The sequence below is a fragment of the Orcinus orca genome, chromosome 2 (assembly GCF_937001465.1).
Source record: "Orcinus orca chromosome 2, mOrcOrc1.1, whole genome shotgun sequence".
Taxonomy (NCBI): Eukaryota; Metazoa; Chordata; class Mammalia; order Artiodactyla; family Delphinidae; genus Orcinus; species Orcinus orca.
In genome coordinates, this window is record NC_064560.1 from 117,217,845 (window position 1) to 117,233,340 (window position 15,496).

Genomic DNA, 15,496 nt, shown 5'->3' on the forward strand with positions numbered 1-15,496 from the left:
TCACACTTCCATAACTGTTTTCTACTATGAGACTATTGCAGACAAGTAGAAAAACAGTACCAAATAGTTTAGAATGAGCTCTCTGGTTAATAATACTTCCAGAGAAAATTTTAGTTAAATGTAAAACATAAGAAGAGCTTATTTTTAGCCTAACAAGGCCTAGTCCAACTAAGCAGGTGTTCCCTGACCCTCTCAGGGCCAATAGCACAAAGCCTAATCCCATCTGAAAAGAAAATCCTTCCTACAAGAAAAATTGAGAAGTTTTTAGGTCAAGGTCACTTAAATACTTTATAGGACTAAAAGATGGAGATGCTTTTATTTAAGAACCAAGCTTCCATTCCAGAATCTGTTACTGTGGCTTTATTATTTCATCCCAGGTTTGTTCTGTAATGTAGAAACAAAAGAAGGCCTAGGAGGTACTCTGTTCTATAAAGTCAGGGAACAGAACTGTTTTTAAAACAAAGTTGCATTAAATTGTATCTTCCTATCTCCCTACATATAGTAGGATCAACACTGGCAACAGCAGAGATTTGCACTGCCTCTCCTAATACTAGCCGAGAAGCCCTTTGAAATTGGAAGAGTTGGTTAGAACACATCCTGGGTAGAAGTTTGAAGGGGAAGGAGTATCTCAAACCCCTGAAGTAGAATAATCTGGGCAAGAACCAGCCCTATACAATACAAAACTTGAAGAATAAAAACAAAGGCCACAGGAAAGCCATGGTGTAGCCATCTTGTGAGATCTTCTATTAGGTTAAAGGAGTATAAAATGAATCATCTGAATGTGGGACTTCCCTTTTAAATTTTCAATTTTAAAGCAATAGAAACTGATCACCCTACCCAGAGCCAAAACTATATTACGAAGGCCCTATCCTGAAATATTCAGCTTGTACCAGAATAACTCCTACAAGCAGCACATTCACTACAAATAACTACTTTATTAGCAGTCCCACATTGAATCTACTTACTTGAAGAGCTTCCGAAATGTTTAAGATTCCAGAACTATCTTGAATTGCTCTTAGCATTAAAAAAGAGTAGATGGTGAAGGGCTGGTAGCCCAGCAGGCCTATTCAATAACCCTTATCTAAAAAAACATTCTTATATAAGCTAATTCAGACACACAAACTTTACCTGCTTCTGATTTAAGAGTTTTACTGGCAGAGAAAAAAAAAACCTGCGAGGAGACCCACTCCCTTTGCCACATAGCTCAGGCATATTTCTCCCCAACATTATTCAGACAGTGAGAGAAGCCAGGTCTCTCCAGTTTTAGTTCTCTTAGAGACATAAGATTGGCCAATAGCAGTTAGTCCTGAGTCAACCCCAAGGCACTATGATGTCAAAGGTACTTCATACCTACACCCCCAAACCAAAGAATTCACATAGAGATTAATATACTCTAGAAGGAATAAACATTTCAGATCAGCTTGTGACTACTGACCTGTCTCGTGTTTACACCGTAAGAAAAGCCGATATAATAGCTGTTTTCCTGGAAGCCTTTTCCTGGCAGTCACAACAGGAAGAGGCCTGTGAAGAACCTCAGGGAGCAGTCCTCTCCATTAGGCTGCAGCACTTAAGGTTTATCACAGGAAAAAACCCAGCGATTTAGTCCTTGGCATCCCCTACTCCATCCGCATTGATGGCAAACATAGCTTCAGCTTCAGGAAGACAAGGAGAGTCATAGATTTTGCAGATTCTGGTTTCCCCTCTTCCTTTTCTCAGGTACAGTCTGGGACAAAGACACAGACCAAAGCACCAAAGTTATTATAATTAAAAAATTCTATTCCTGGGCTTCCCTGGTGGCACAGTGGTTGAGAATCTGCCTGCTAACGCAGGGGACACGGGTTCGAGCCCTGGTCTGGGAAGATCCCACATGCCGCGGAGCAGCTAGGCCCGTGAGCCACAACTACTGAGCCTGCGCATCTAGAGCCTGTGCTCCACAACAAGAGAGGCCACAACAGTGAGAGGCCCGTGCACCGCGATGAAGAGTGGCCCCCGCTTGCCACAACTAGAGAAAGCCCTTGCACAGAAATGAAGACCCAACACAGCAAAAATAAAAATAAATAAAAGAAGGCTCAATATTAAAAAAAAAAAATTATATTCCTATTTATAGTAGATCTAAAAATTTTTTAGACATATATACTTCCTAGAAGGACTTTGGGCATCTTTCTGTATTCCTTAGGGCAGGGGTCCCCAACCCCCGGGCCGTGGACCAGTACTGGTCCGCAGCCTGTTAGGAACTGGGCCGCACAGCAGGAGGTGAGCAGAGGGTGAGTGAGCGAAGCTTCATCTGCCGCTCCCCATTGCTTGCATTACCGCCTGAACCATCCATCCTGGCCACCCCCCCACTACCCCCACCCCGTGGAAAAATCGTCTTCCACAGAACTGGTCCCTGGTGCCAAAAAGGTTGGGGACCACTGCCTTAGGGCACTTGCAATCCAGAGGAATGCATTTCTGCTCACCCCCTGCCCCCCAGTGGATTTCCCATATTGAAACCTTTTAAAAAATAATGAGACATCAATTGCTCATATTTATTCTTCCACATATGAGAGCTTTTAATTCCTTTATGAACTAAAAGCAAACACCTGTTCTAACCAGAGCATGACAATTAGGTTAAGCAAGGGCTCCCGTGTCTAATTACACAACAGCAGCAGTTAACAATGTTCAAATGGAAATGTTATCTTCCTGTCTATTGCACAGTTAATATGACATTCCATGATGAAGCCATCTCTCCCATCACTTTACCTTGTTGTTGAGGCATGAGCAATGATATTTCCTCCAATAGGTTTTTTAGGATCTGCAGCAAACATGGCTGCTCCATCCACTTGGGCTACCACCTGGTTGGTGATTACCACTGCTACACCAAACTGACAGGGAAAGGATAAATGTCATTTTTTTGTGGTCAGACATTCCAAGAGACTTACTGCTTATCCCCCATAAAGCAATGAATGATTGAAGTCTCTATATCTAACTGATATCTTGATGATACCAGGCCCTGGTATCCTGGCCTCCCAGCAAGGCTACTAGAATTCATGGCCCCTGAAAGTAGGCATTCTCTGTCCCTACCCCACAACTTACCTCATCAGCAAGTCGCAGAAGCATCCGCAGAAACCTGGCCAAGTGCATCTGCCTGGCAGAAAGCTCACCTCGACCCGAATAGTCTGTTCTGTAGAGGGCGGTGGCACTGTCTACAATTAGCAGTGCATACCTACAGGGAACACGGATTCTCTGAAGCCTGTTTCTAGCCCATGTCAGATTCTGCTCTTTCCCATTACCCTGAAATTTTATAGTTATATATTATTTATTTATACAGCATCCATTTCTGAATAACCCTTTAACAAAGTAAAAAATTCCAACAAGTTCAGGTGGATTATAGCTTCATATTTTAAAAGCGACTTGACCTAAACGACAAAGAGTGGCAAAATAGGAACTAAACTTAAATCTCTCCATATCTAATTCAAGCTACTATCAAATTGGCCGCATGTACAAGATTCAGAGTAAGGGCTCTGGGAACATATTCAGTATCTTCTATTGCCCACATACCTGGACTCTACCATCATGGCTGACGCTTGATAAAGGAGCTGGGTCTGGTGGTCTGTGTTGAACCCTCGAGCATATGCTACATTATCCAGGACATCACTGCCAGAGAGGCCATATCTAGAAGAAAGAACATTTTGAGGCTGCACACAGAACTAAGGCAGATGAGAAATTCATCTCTAACAACGAAATTACCTGGATGGGTAGGTAAGAAATGATAGTAAGAAGGCTAAAGAATATAATTCCCTTTCTATTAGGAAGCCCAGGGAAACTATAAAGAGATGGCAGCAACTGCTTTAGAGTAGATCTACCTGGCAGGACTTCAGAATAAATCAAAATTTTTTGAGGACTCCTGAACTAGAATGAGAAATTTCCAAATATAAGGAAACAATGGTCTCCTGGAAAAACAAAGGGCAGCATGACAGAATTGGGACTGAAACAAAAACAATCAATCAAAGATCAATTAAAAACATACATAAACTGCTATTGTATAGGAATAAAACCTTCTAAGCTCAAAAACCTTCTAAGGACTCAAAACTGTAAGAGGTTTAAGAGAAGTAAGTATATTTCATCTATTCTCCCCTTTTTTCTTGCTAGTAACTAGTTACAGTTATGGAATATGTGACATGTATCTAGTATGGTTAAATAAGTGATACCTTAATTCATCTTATACCTCAATAATGATTTTTCTTCCCTTTGCATTTAAAAATACTTCCTATTTTCTTAGAACAATCTATATTTTCTCACCTTTGTAACTGCTACCTAAGACATGAATACTCAAGGTGGTCCAAGTAAGACAACTTCTCATTAAATGTATGCTAATGGGACCCCATTTCTTCAAAGGTAGTTTGATTTATCCATCTATCAAGACAACTAAATACCTGCACTTTTATAAAAGCTTCCCTGCACCTCTCAAATAGACGTGATTCTCCCTCTTCTGCACTTACAGAAAACTTGATTTAGGCTTTTCTATGGCACTTGTGAGGAGCTACCTGCCATTCTTTTACTAGACAACAAATTCCCTGAGGGAAAAGACTAGGCCTTTCCAACTAGCACATTTTTTTTTATACCTAGTACATTCTGAATAAATGTTGCTGAATACAGCTTTTATCTATAACCCAAACCAAAAGAGAATTATATATCATCACTTTAACTCAAGTAATATTTTCATATTAATGTTACCTAAAATCATTATAGTCCAAAAGTATAATACTGACTCCCTTATGTAACAGTTCAAAAGATAATCTGTTTAAACAAAATCAGCGTGCTATAATTCCTTGAGAACCAAAAAACTTCTATGCTTAAGATTTTATCAGTCTTTAAAAAGTAGTCTATTCTATGTAGATTCTGATCATTACAAAAGCATACACTGTGTCAAACCTATTTTTCTGAGACTTAGCTTTAGTAAATAGTTTTCCTCTCATTTTTCCTATCCAAAACAATAGAAAAACAAAGAATGTTCTAGCACTTGAAATAACACTGCAATAAGCTGAACCACAATATCAGGAGATCCCACTCTATCCAACTGAATTTTCCACATCTTATGATGAACTGATTCATCATATTAGGCACATGCAGTCTTTGCACTTTCCTGGACATTTCACCAGCTATTCTTCACCATTATCAACATGAATGGAAGTTTAGCTCTTGTATTAAGTGGATCGATGATGATGAATTTGTTGAGTCTGGGCATGGAGATAAGAAAATGAAGTGAAGATAGAGTTTTACCTTGGGATCCTGACCAAATGGGAATAAGGAGATAAAATTTTCTTTATTTAAATCATAACTATAAGACAGAAAAAAAGACTGAAGAGGCCTAAGTACTGTACTGCACAAGTCTTCTAGTCTTGCCTCAAGAAACACTGATATAATCTACTATCAGGAACGGAGATTACCTTTTGCTGTCAGAATATGGAAGATTTACTAGAAAAACAAAGAGTCATCCTGGCTTTTCTCTCAACAGAGTTCACAAAGATGACTATGGGGATCTCTGTGCTTACATTCCTGATGCAGCACATAGAACTTTCAATTCCCACAACTTGGAAAAAGTTGGTTGGAAATAAGCAACTTCTCTTAGTGTTTCCAGAACTTCCTTAGGATAAGAATACTCTGTTAAAAAAATTAAATTCCGGGCTTCCCTGGTGGCGCAGTGGTTGAGAGTCTGCCTGCCGATGCAGGGGACACGGGTTTGTGCCCCGGTCTGGGAAGATCCCACATGCCGCGGAGCGGCTAGGCCCGTGAGCCATGGCCGCTAAGCCTGCGCGTCTGGAGCCTGTGCTCCGCAACGGGAGAGGCCACAACAGCGAGGGGCCCGCGTACCACAAAAAAAAAAAAAAAATCCTAGGTCTAAATCAGACTTAATGAATCACAATGCTCAGGGAAGAGTTGTGATAATTTGCATATTTAACAAACACCTGGCACATGAAAAGATGCTCAATATCACTAATCACAAGGGAAATGCAAATTGAAACCACAATGAGCTATATTACCTCACACCTGCCAGAATGGCTATTTTCAAAAAGAAAACAAATAGGACTTCCCTGGTGGCCCAGTGGTTAAGAGTCTGCCTGCCAATGCAGGGGACACCGGTTCAAGCCCTGGTCCGGGAAAACCCCACATGCCACGGAGCAACTAAGCCCGTGTGCCGCAACTACTGAGCCCACAAGCCACAACTGCTGAAGCCCGCGCACCTAGAGCCCGTGCTCGGCAACAAGAGAAGCCACCGCAATGAGAAGCCCATGCACCACAGAGAAGAGTAGCCCCCCACGCGCCGCAACTAGAGAAAGCCCGCACGCAGCAACAAAGACCCAACGCAGTCAAAAACAAAAAGACACCTGAAGTGATTTTTTTTTAAAATTTTTTAAATTTTTGGCTCGTGGCATGCAGGATCTTAGTTCCCCGACCAGGGATTGAACTCATGCCCCCTACGTGGAAGCACGAAGTCCTAACCACTGGACTGCCAGGGAATTCCCGCTACAGATTTTCTTTCTGGAAATTTCATATAAATGGAACCATATGTGGTCTTTTATGTCTAGCTTCTATCATTTATCATGTTTTTTGAGGGTCATTCATGCTGTAACAAGTATCAGTACTTCATTCCTTTTAATTGTTGAATAGCGGTCTATTGTATGGATCAACCAGATTTTATTCGTTCATCAGTGGATGGACAATTGGGTTGTTTCCAGGTTTTGGCCACTATAACAATACTATAAACATCCACAAACAAGTCTCTGTGTGGACATGTTTTCATATCTCTTGGGTACATAACCAGAGTGAAATTGCTGGGCTATATGACAAATTTATGTTTAACTGCCACATTGGTCTTTTCCAAAGTGACTGCACAATTTTACATTCTCACCAGCAATGTATTAGGGTTCCAGTTTCTTCACATCCTCCCTGACACTTGTTACTTTTTCATTACAGCCATCCTAGTGGTGGTATCTCACTGTGGTTTTAATTTGCATTTCTTCTTGAATAATAATGTTGAGCATCTCTGCATGTGCTTATTGGCCATTTTACATCTGCTTCGGAGAAATGTCTATACAAGTCCTTTGCCCATTTCTTTTTTTTTTTTTTTTTGGTGGTACACGGCCTCTCACTGTTGTGGCCTCTCCCGTTGCGGAGCACAGGCTCCGGATGCGCAGGCTCAGCGGCCATGGCTCACGGGCCCAGCCGCTCCGCGGCATGTGGGATCTTTCCAGACCGGGGCACGAACCCGTGTCCCCTGCATCGGCAGGCGGACTCTCAACCACTGCGCCACCAGGGAAGCCCTGCCCATTTCTTAATTGGGGTGTCTTACTGCTGGGTTGTGAGAGTTCTTTATATATTCTTGATACTAGAACCTTATCAGATATATGATTTGCAAATATTTTCTCACATTCTTTGGGTTGTCTTTTTTCTTGATAGTGCTCTTTGAAGCACAGAAGTTTCAAATTTTGATTAAATGAAAACTGACTCTGTATTATCGTTTTTTTCTTTCATAGACTATGCTTTCTTGTGTTGTATCTAAGAAATCTCTGCCTACTTCAAGGTCACAAAGATTTTCTGCTGTTTTTTTCCTAAAAGTTTTATAATTTTAGCTAAATATAGGACTATCATTCTTTAAATATATATATACATATATATATATATATACAGTAAACATACATAACATAAAATTTACCATTTTAATCTTTTTAAAGTGTACAGTCCAATGGCAGGAAGCACATTCCCGTTGTTGTGCAACCATCACTACTATCCATGTCCAGAATTTTTTCACCATCCCAAACTGAAACTCTGTACCCATTAAACAATAATCCCCCATTCTCCTCACCCCTGCCCCTAGCAACCACCATTCCACTTTCTGTCTTTATGAATTTGACTGCTCTAAGTACCTCATATAGGAGGAATCATACATTTGTCCTTTTGCAACTGGCTTATTTCACTTAGCATAATGTTTTCAAGGTTCATCCATGTTGTAGCATACTGTAAGCATTTCCTTACATTTTGAGAATAATTTTCCATTGTATGTATAGAGGACATTTAGTTTATCCATTCAACTGTTGATGGATACTTGGGTTGTTTCTACCTTTTGACTACTGTGAACAGGGCTGCCATGAATACTGGTGTGTAACTATCTGAGTCCCTGCTTTCAATTCTTTTGAGTATATACTCAGAAGTGGAATTCCTGAATCATATTGTAATTCTATGTTTAATTTTCTGAGGAATCACCAGAATGGTATCCATTTTTAGTTAACTTTCATGTATAGTGTAAGGTAAGGTGGATATCCAACTACATTAGCACCATTTATTGAAAAGACTATTATTTCCTCCACTAAATTGTCTTTCACCTTTGTCAAAAATCAAGTGACTATAAGTGAAACAGTTTATTTCTTTTTTTCTTATAAATTTATTTATTTGGCTGTGTTGGGTCTTCATTGCTGAACAAGGGCTTTCTCTAGTTGCAGCGAGTGGGGGCTACTCTTCGTTGTGGTGCGCTGGCTTCTCATTGCGGTGGCTTCTCCTGTTGCGGAGCACAGGCTCTAGGTGCGTGGGCTTCAGTAGTTGTGGCACACAGCCTCAGTAGTTGTGGCTCATGGGCTCTAGAGCGCAGGCTCAGTGGTTGTGGTGCATGGGCTTAGTTGCTCCGTGGCACATATCTTCCTGGACCAGGGATCGAAACCGTGTCCCCTGCATTGGCAGGCAGATTCTCAACCACTGCGCCACCAGGGAAGTCCCAAAACAGTTTATTTCTGAACTCTCAATTCTGTTCCATTGATCCATATGTCTCTCCTTATGGCAGCACCACACTGTCTTGATTACTGTTGTTTATAGTTAGTTTTGAAATTGGGAAGACTGAGACCTCCAATTCTGTTCTTTTTTTCCTCCCAAGAATGTTTTGGCTATTCTGGGTCCTTGACATTTCCATATTAATTTATAATCACCTTGTCAATTTCAGCAAAAATGTCTTGGTGAATTTCAATAGGCATTCTGTTGAATTTATAGATCAATTTGAGGGGAGGTGTTTTTTTTTTTTTTTGCTGCACCTCGGCTTGCAGGATCTCAGTTCCCCGACCAGGGACTGAACCTGGACCACAGCAGTGAAAGCCCAGAATCCTAACTACTAGGCAACCAGGGAACTCCCTTACCATTTTAATAATACTGCATCTTCCAATCCATGAATGTGGAATGTTTCTCTATGCAGATCTTCAATTTCTCTCAGCAATGTTAGTTTTCAGTGTACTAGTCCTTTTTTCTTTTTCTTTTTTTTTTCTTTTTTTGTGGTACGCGGGCCTCTCACTGTTGTGGCCCCTCCCGCTGTGGAGCACAGGCTCCGGACGCGCAGGCTTAGCGGCCATGGCTCACGGGCCCAGCCGCTCCGCGGCATGTGGGATCTTCCCGGACCGGGGCACGAACCCGCGTCCCCTGCATCAGCAGGCGGACTCTCAACCACTGTGCCACCAGGGAAGCCCCTACTAGCCCTTTAAAAAAAAAAAAAAAAAAATTTATTTTGGCTATCCCGGGTCTTAGTTGTGGCATGCAAGATCTAGTTCCCCGACCAGGGATCGAATCCAGGCCCCCTGCAATGGGAGCACGGGGTCTTACCCACTGGACCACCAGGGAAGTCCCTAGTGTACAAGTCTTGAACTTCTGGTTAAGCTTATTACTAAGTATTTTATTCTTTTTGACACTATTGTGAATGGAATTATTAATTCTTGAATTGTTCATTTACAGTATACAGAAGTACAATGGATTTTTCATATTGAGATTGCATCCTGCAACAAACTAATTTAGTTCTAGCAGTTTTTTGTGTGTAGTTTCCTAAGAATTCTCTACTTACAGTATCATATCATTGGTGAATAAAGATATTTTACATCTTCCATTCCAATCTGGATGCCTTTTATTTCATTTTCTTGCCTGACTGCACTGGCTAGGATCTACAGTACAATGTGGAACATAAGTAGTGAGAGTGGAGATCCTTGTCTTATTTCCAATCTTACAGAGAAAATATTCAGATTTTTACCATTAAAATGATGCTAGCTGTAGGTTTTTTGTAGATGCTCTTTATCAGGGCATCTGATAAATGTTCTATCCATTATTGAAAGTGAGGCATTAGGCCCCAGTGAGCTTGAATTGTCTATTTCACCCTTCAATTATATCAATTTGTGTTTCACATATCTTGGGGCTCTATTAGGTCTCTATATGTTTACATTTGTTATATCTTCCCCATGAACTGATCTTTTAGTTCTAAAACGTTCCTCTTTGCCTCTACTGATTTTTTTTGTCTTAAAGTCTATTTTGTCTGATATTAGTACAACCACTCCAGCCCTCTTATGGTTACTTTTGCATGCAATATCTTTTTTCCATCCTTTTAGTTTCAACCTATTTGTGTCTTTGAATCTAAGTGGTTCTCTGGAAGGCAGCATATAGTTGGATCTTGTTTTTTATCCAGTCTGACAGCAACTCATAGATTTTTGACTAAAGGAGCATGTTTTTCTCTAAGGAAGGTTATTCTTTTGAAACACACATATGACTTTGGGATACAGAGCAATAAGAGAGAAGAAGAGACACCCTTCAGCCAGACTAGCCCTGGCAATCACTACAGTGACATATGGAGCCATATTTCTCTCACCTGATCCAGTAACCTACCTCTCAGCCACTGCTAGCAGCCGTTCTGGCCTAAAGGTACCCTCGGTGTCAATGTACATGGCCTTTCCTTCACCTCCACCTCGGTCAATGGGAAGCTAGAGAGAAAAAGAACAGTGGAAATGACACTGTACTTCTAATATAACTGACCAACTTCCTTATGATGGGTCTATAATTCCTCCCACCCCCAGTAAAGCAAAAGGAAAAAACACTTTAAAGTGACAATCAGAGGTAGGGAGGAGGCATTCACTTCTGATAGAAATACAGTTAGTAGTAGATATGAGGCTCATTGTGTCCCATAACACGTGAGGCTAGAGTCTAGCCAGAGTTGGAGTGCTTGGAAATATAGACCAAAGTAGGTGACAAAATTCTTAAAAAAAAAAAAAAACTTCTAATTTTTTTTTTTTTAAATTCTATGACTGTATACCAACACACGACCGATCAATTCTCTCAAGACAACAAACATTTGGAAGATCATTTACTTAGCTTTAATAAGTAAGAGACCCTGATCCAATACCCAATTAATTTTAGCATATGCAGACCACACTTACACTTCACTTTATTGAGCAGAGTTCATTCCTTAGGGTTGCTAAAGGAGACTGGAAATACCCCAGGGGCATCCCTAGCACGTCTACAGTATGAGCAAGAAAGAGTAAAAAGATGTTTGCTCCAATTGTACACACAGATGTTAAAAATGAACAAAAGCAGAAAAGGAAGAATACAAATAGTTTTAAAATAGGAAAGAAAATGGAGGAATGACATGAAAACTGTCTTATGAGCTCCTCAGGGAAATCTGTTTCAGGCTACCTATCCCACACCAGACACCCTGAGTTCTACAGATTTTAAGTGAATGTTGCTAAAGTGTATTTTCCACCCTTGAAATCTACTTTGGAGCCTAATACACCTTTAAATTCTGAGGAAAATCCCTCAGAACAGTTTACATTAAGTGCCTGGTAGCACCAAAATTTTCTTTTCCTATTTCTGAGAAAATGTATTTTTTCAAAATTACAAAAGTACTACATGCTTGTATTAAAAATTCAAACAATATAGAAAAAAGTAAAAAATTGGAAGTTCTTCTTTATCACTCCCATCTCCCACAGGAGTCCTCTTCCAGATCACTTTCTATACATTTTCATACAAACACTTTTTATGTGATTCTGCCACTTGCTATGTGAACCTGAGAATATTAATTCTCAGTTTCTACATTTTCTGTAAAATGTAGATAAAATCTCCCTATGGCACTGTTTTGAAGATTAGATAATTCATGTAAACTGTTTAGCACAGTGCCTGACATACAGAATGTACTTGGAAGACTTGATATCCTCCACCTCTTAGGGCACTGATTTTAGCATATACTCAATTACAGAAGGCTTTGTTAATTTGGAAAGGGGGAAATGATTACGCTATCATTATGCAGGTTGGCAGATAAATCTTTCAAATCTTAGGAATCCATGAAAGGAGCAAAGGATATGTATATAACAAAAGAGGGTCTTGACAGAGGAAACGTTTAAAACCACTGGCCAAGAGGACAGAAAGCAAAAGCTGCCTCAGTTTGGGGGGAGGAGAAAATCTTCACATTCAGGGGGCTAAGTCCCCAGGAATTAAGATGAATGAAGTTCTCCCTTCTCTCACTTTCTTGTATCTTTAGTGCTAGCATGTGAGGGAGTTCTTTTCCAGCTAAATAGACCTCCTTGGGAGAAGGGAGGCCATGAGTGGCTGGCATGGCATTGGTAGGCTGACTGACAGCAGAGAAGTGGACATGGTCCCAGGGTATTGCTGGGCCAGTCACAAGGGGATGGACTATATGCTCTGCACCCCACTGCATTTTGTCTCCTCCACCTCACCCTCCCAGTGCCACTTCAGCCATCTTGTGTTACTGGGCTGGGACACCACCAAAGTAGCTATTTTTAATACCTGCTTAGTAACATAATTTAACTCTTCTTCCTATTTTGTAGTGATGCAAGTTGTTTTGAACTTTCACCATTTTATAATGCTACGGTGTAGATTCTTTACACATTTATTCTTGACTATATGTGAAAAGTTCTGTAAGACATATTTTCTGTCAAGGGCACGTGCATTTAAAATTGGTACTTATGTTAAACTGTCTTCTCAGAATTTTAAAATTATACTAGAACTTTGAACAAGCATGGGCTATTCATTTTTGTAACCTAAGTATGGCTCCCAACTTTATATAACTTCACTATTAGACAGACATCTAATATATAGTGGGGTTTTGCTTCATTAAGTTGAGAAAACCTGAAAAAATGTGAGGTGATAACGTTTAGATTTAAATAGTAATCTAACACCCTCTCTATACCTCTGGTTCCAGCTCTTAGGCTGGTGACATGTAATCCTTTCTATTATTAATGAATTAGAATTGTTTTTCTCTGAAAAAAATATCAAAGATCCATAGTTATTCAGCCAACTGTGAATGTTCAGTTATTTTTATAGAGAGGATATATTTATTTTAGAATTTTCCTTCAGTTTATTAATAGGCATTATCTGACAACTTAATAAACATTTCCAATATAGGAGTCTGTTTGTACAACTTAAGAGCATCAGTGTGATAGGCTGAGTTGCCATGGCAACTATATTGTGTAATGTACTTGAAATATTTATTCCACATGAATCCCTGTCAAAACAACATGGGGTGGGGGGGCTTCCCTGGTGGTGCAGTGGTTAAGAATCCACCTGCCAACGCAGGGGACACGGGTTCAAGCCCTGGTCTGGGAAGATCCCACATGCCGTGGAGCAACTAAGCCCATGCGCCACAACTACTGAGCCTGCGCTCTACAGCCCGCGAGCCACAACTACTGAAGCCTGCACCTAGAGCCTGTGCTCCACAAGAGAAGCCACCACAGTGAGAAGCCCGCGCACTGCAACGAAGAGTAGCCCCCGCTCAACACAACTAGAGAAAGCCTGTACGCAGCAACGAAGACCCAATGCAGCCAAAAATAAAATAAATATAACAATTAAAAAAAATAAGATTAAAATAACCCAAAACAACATGGGGAAATCATTTCTATTTAAAAAGGTCACATATCATGTCAAATGACCCATGTCTGGGTGATATTTTAAACACTCCTCTTTCCCTTTAGCTAACAATTTTCTAATGGTGCTTTGGGCAATAAGCTATAGCTTCTACAGCTTACTATACCACTCTTGCTCTTCTCATTGCTTCCCCTCTTATCCTAAAAGTTCTCCTATCCCCCTCTTTTTCTACTAGGAGTTATGTATGAGATGGAGCCAACATGGCTTAGGTCTACTTGATACTGGAATCCTAACGTGGCTGTCATATGGTGACATTTTAGTTGCAATGAAAAGATCAGTGGAGCAACTGAGGAGAGAAACACAATTAAGATGACAAGTGAGAAAGGAAAATGATGAGAAGAACAGAAGACCATGAAGTTGGGCCTCTAGCTATTAGATAAAAATTTATTCATGAAGAAGCAAAATATTTTCCTATCTCAAGAAATGGCGGGACTTCCCTAGTGGTCCAGTGGGTAAGACTCCGCACTCCCAATGCAAGGAGCCCAGCTTTGATCCCTGGTCAGGGAACTAGATCCTGCATGCATGCTGCAACTAAGAGTTCACATGCCGCAACTATGACCTGGTGCAGCCTAAATACATAAATAAATAAATATTGAAAGAAAGAAAGAAAGAAATGGTATTCACCACTTCAAGACAGAAGTATTGAATGATGGACATATCTGTAACATGAAAAAATGAGGAGACAGATTTTCTTGGGTTCCTATCTCAAGAAATGGCAGGACTTCCCTAGTGGTCCAGTGGGTAAGACTCCACACTCCCAATGCAAGGAGCCCAGCTTCGATCCCTGGTCAGGGAACTAGATCCTGCATGCATGCTGCAGCTAAGAGTTCACATGCCGCAACTACGACCTGGTGCAGCCTAAATACATAAATAAATAAATACTGAAAGAAAGAAATGGCATTCACCACTTCAAGACAGAAGTATTGACTGATGGACATATCTGTAACATGAAAAAATGAGGAGACAGATTTCCTTGGGTAACTTCAGAAAATCAGTCTCATAATATTAGCCTCTGCACATATATGTGTTTCACTAAAATGTGAACCCTACCCAAGACACAGGATCCTAACAAAATCCATATTTTTTTTTTTTTTTTTTTTTGCGGTACGCGGGCCTCTCACTGTTGTGGCCTCTCCCGTTGCGGAGCGCAGGCTCCAGATGCGCAGGCTCAGCGGCCACGGCTCACGGGCCTCGCCACTCTGCGGCATGTGGGATCTTCCCGGACTGAGGCACGAACCCGTGTCCCCTGCATTGACAGGCGGACTCTCAACCACTGCGCCACCAGGGAAGCCCCATATTTTTTTTTTATGGCACATACCATCTTTAACTATAGCACTGCATTACAATGATGTAATAAACATTTTTTTATAAAGTGCTATTTAAATACAGAATTATGAAGGATGGTTCATAACTTGTTTTATAAGGGAAAAAAACACAAAAGAGAACAATTTATATTTGATTTTTAAATTTATAAATGAGTTCCAACAATGACTGTTATTTTGTTGAGATGATAAGAATTCACACTGAATGGAAAGATACTAGGAAGCCCCCTCTGTCATAATGATAAAAGGAGGCAGAGGGCTTCCCTGATGGTGCAGTAGTTGAGAGTCCGCCTGCCAATGCAGGGGACACAGGTTCGTGCCCCGGTCTGGGAAGATCCCACATGCCGCGGAGCGGCTGGGCCCGTGAGCCATGGCCGCTGAGCCTGCGTGTCCGGAGCCTGTGCTCCGCAACGGGAGAGGCCCCAACAGTGAGAGGCCCGCATACCACACACACACAAAAAAAAACC

The 15,496-nt window shown here is 40.8% G+C and overlaps 1 protein-coding gene across 5 annotated transcripts in view; it reads right to left on the minus strand.

Moving 5' to 3' along the window:
- Positions 1–67: 67 nt before the first annotated feature.
- RAD51 (RAD51 recombinase) overlaps positions 68–15,496 on the minus strand; it is a 36,014-nt gene continuing 20,585 nt past the window's right edge. For 4 of the 5 annotated variants that reach the window (XM_033435790.2, XM_033435791.2, XM_004273992.3 and 1 more), the window contains 5 exons: positions 10,660–10,754; positions 3,538–3,651; positions 3,073–3,202; positions 2,740–2,861; positions 68–1,723 (listed from right to left, as the gene is read on the minus strand). In XM_033435790.2, the coding sequence (XP_033291681.1) occupies positions 1,600–1,723; positions 2,740–2,861; positions 3,073–3,202; positions 3,538–3,651; positions 10,660–10,754 (585 nt within the window). In that variant the 3' untranslated portion in view covers positions 68–1,599. The remainder of the gene's footprint in view (positions 1,724–2,739; positions 2,862–3,072; positions 3,203–3,537; positions 3,652–10,659; positions 10,755–15,496) is intronic. The other variant, XM_049706630.1, reaches the window with a different exon arrangement.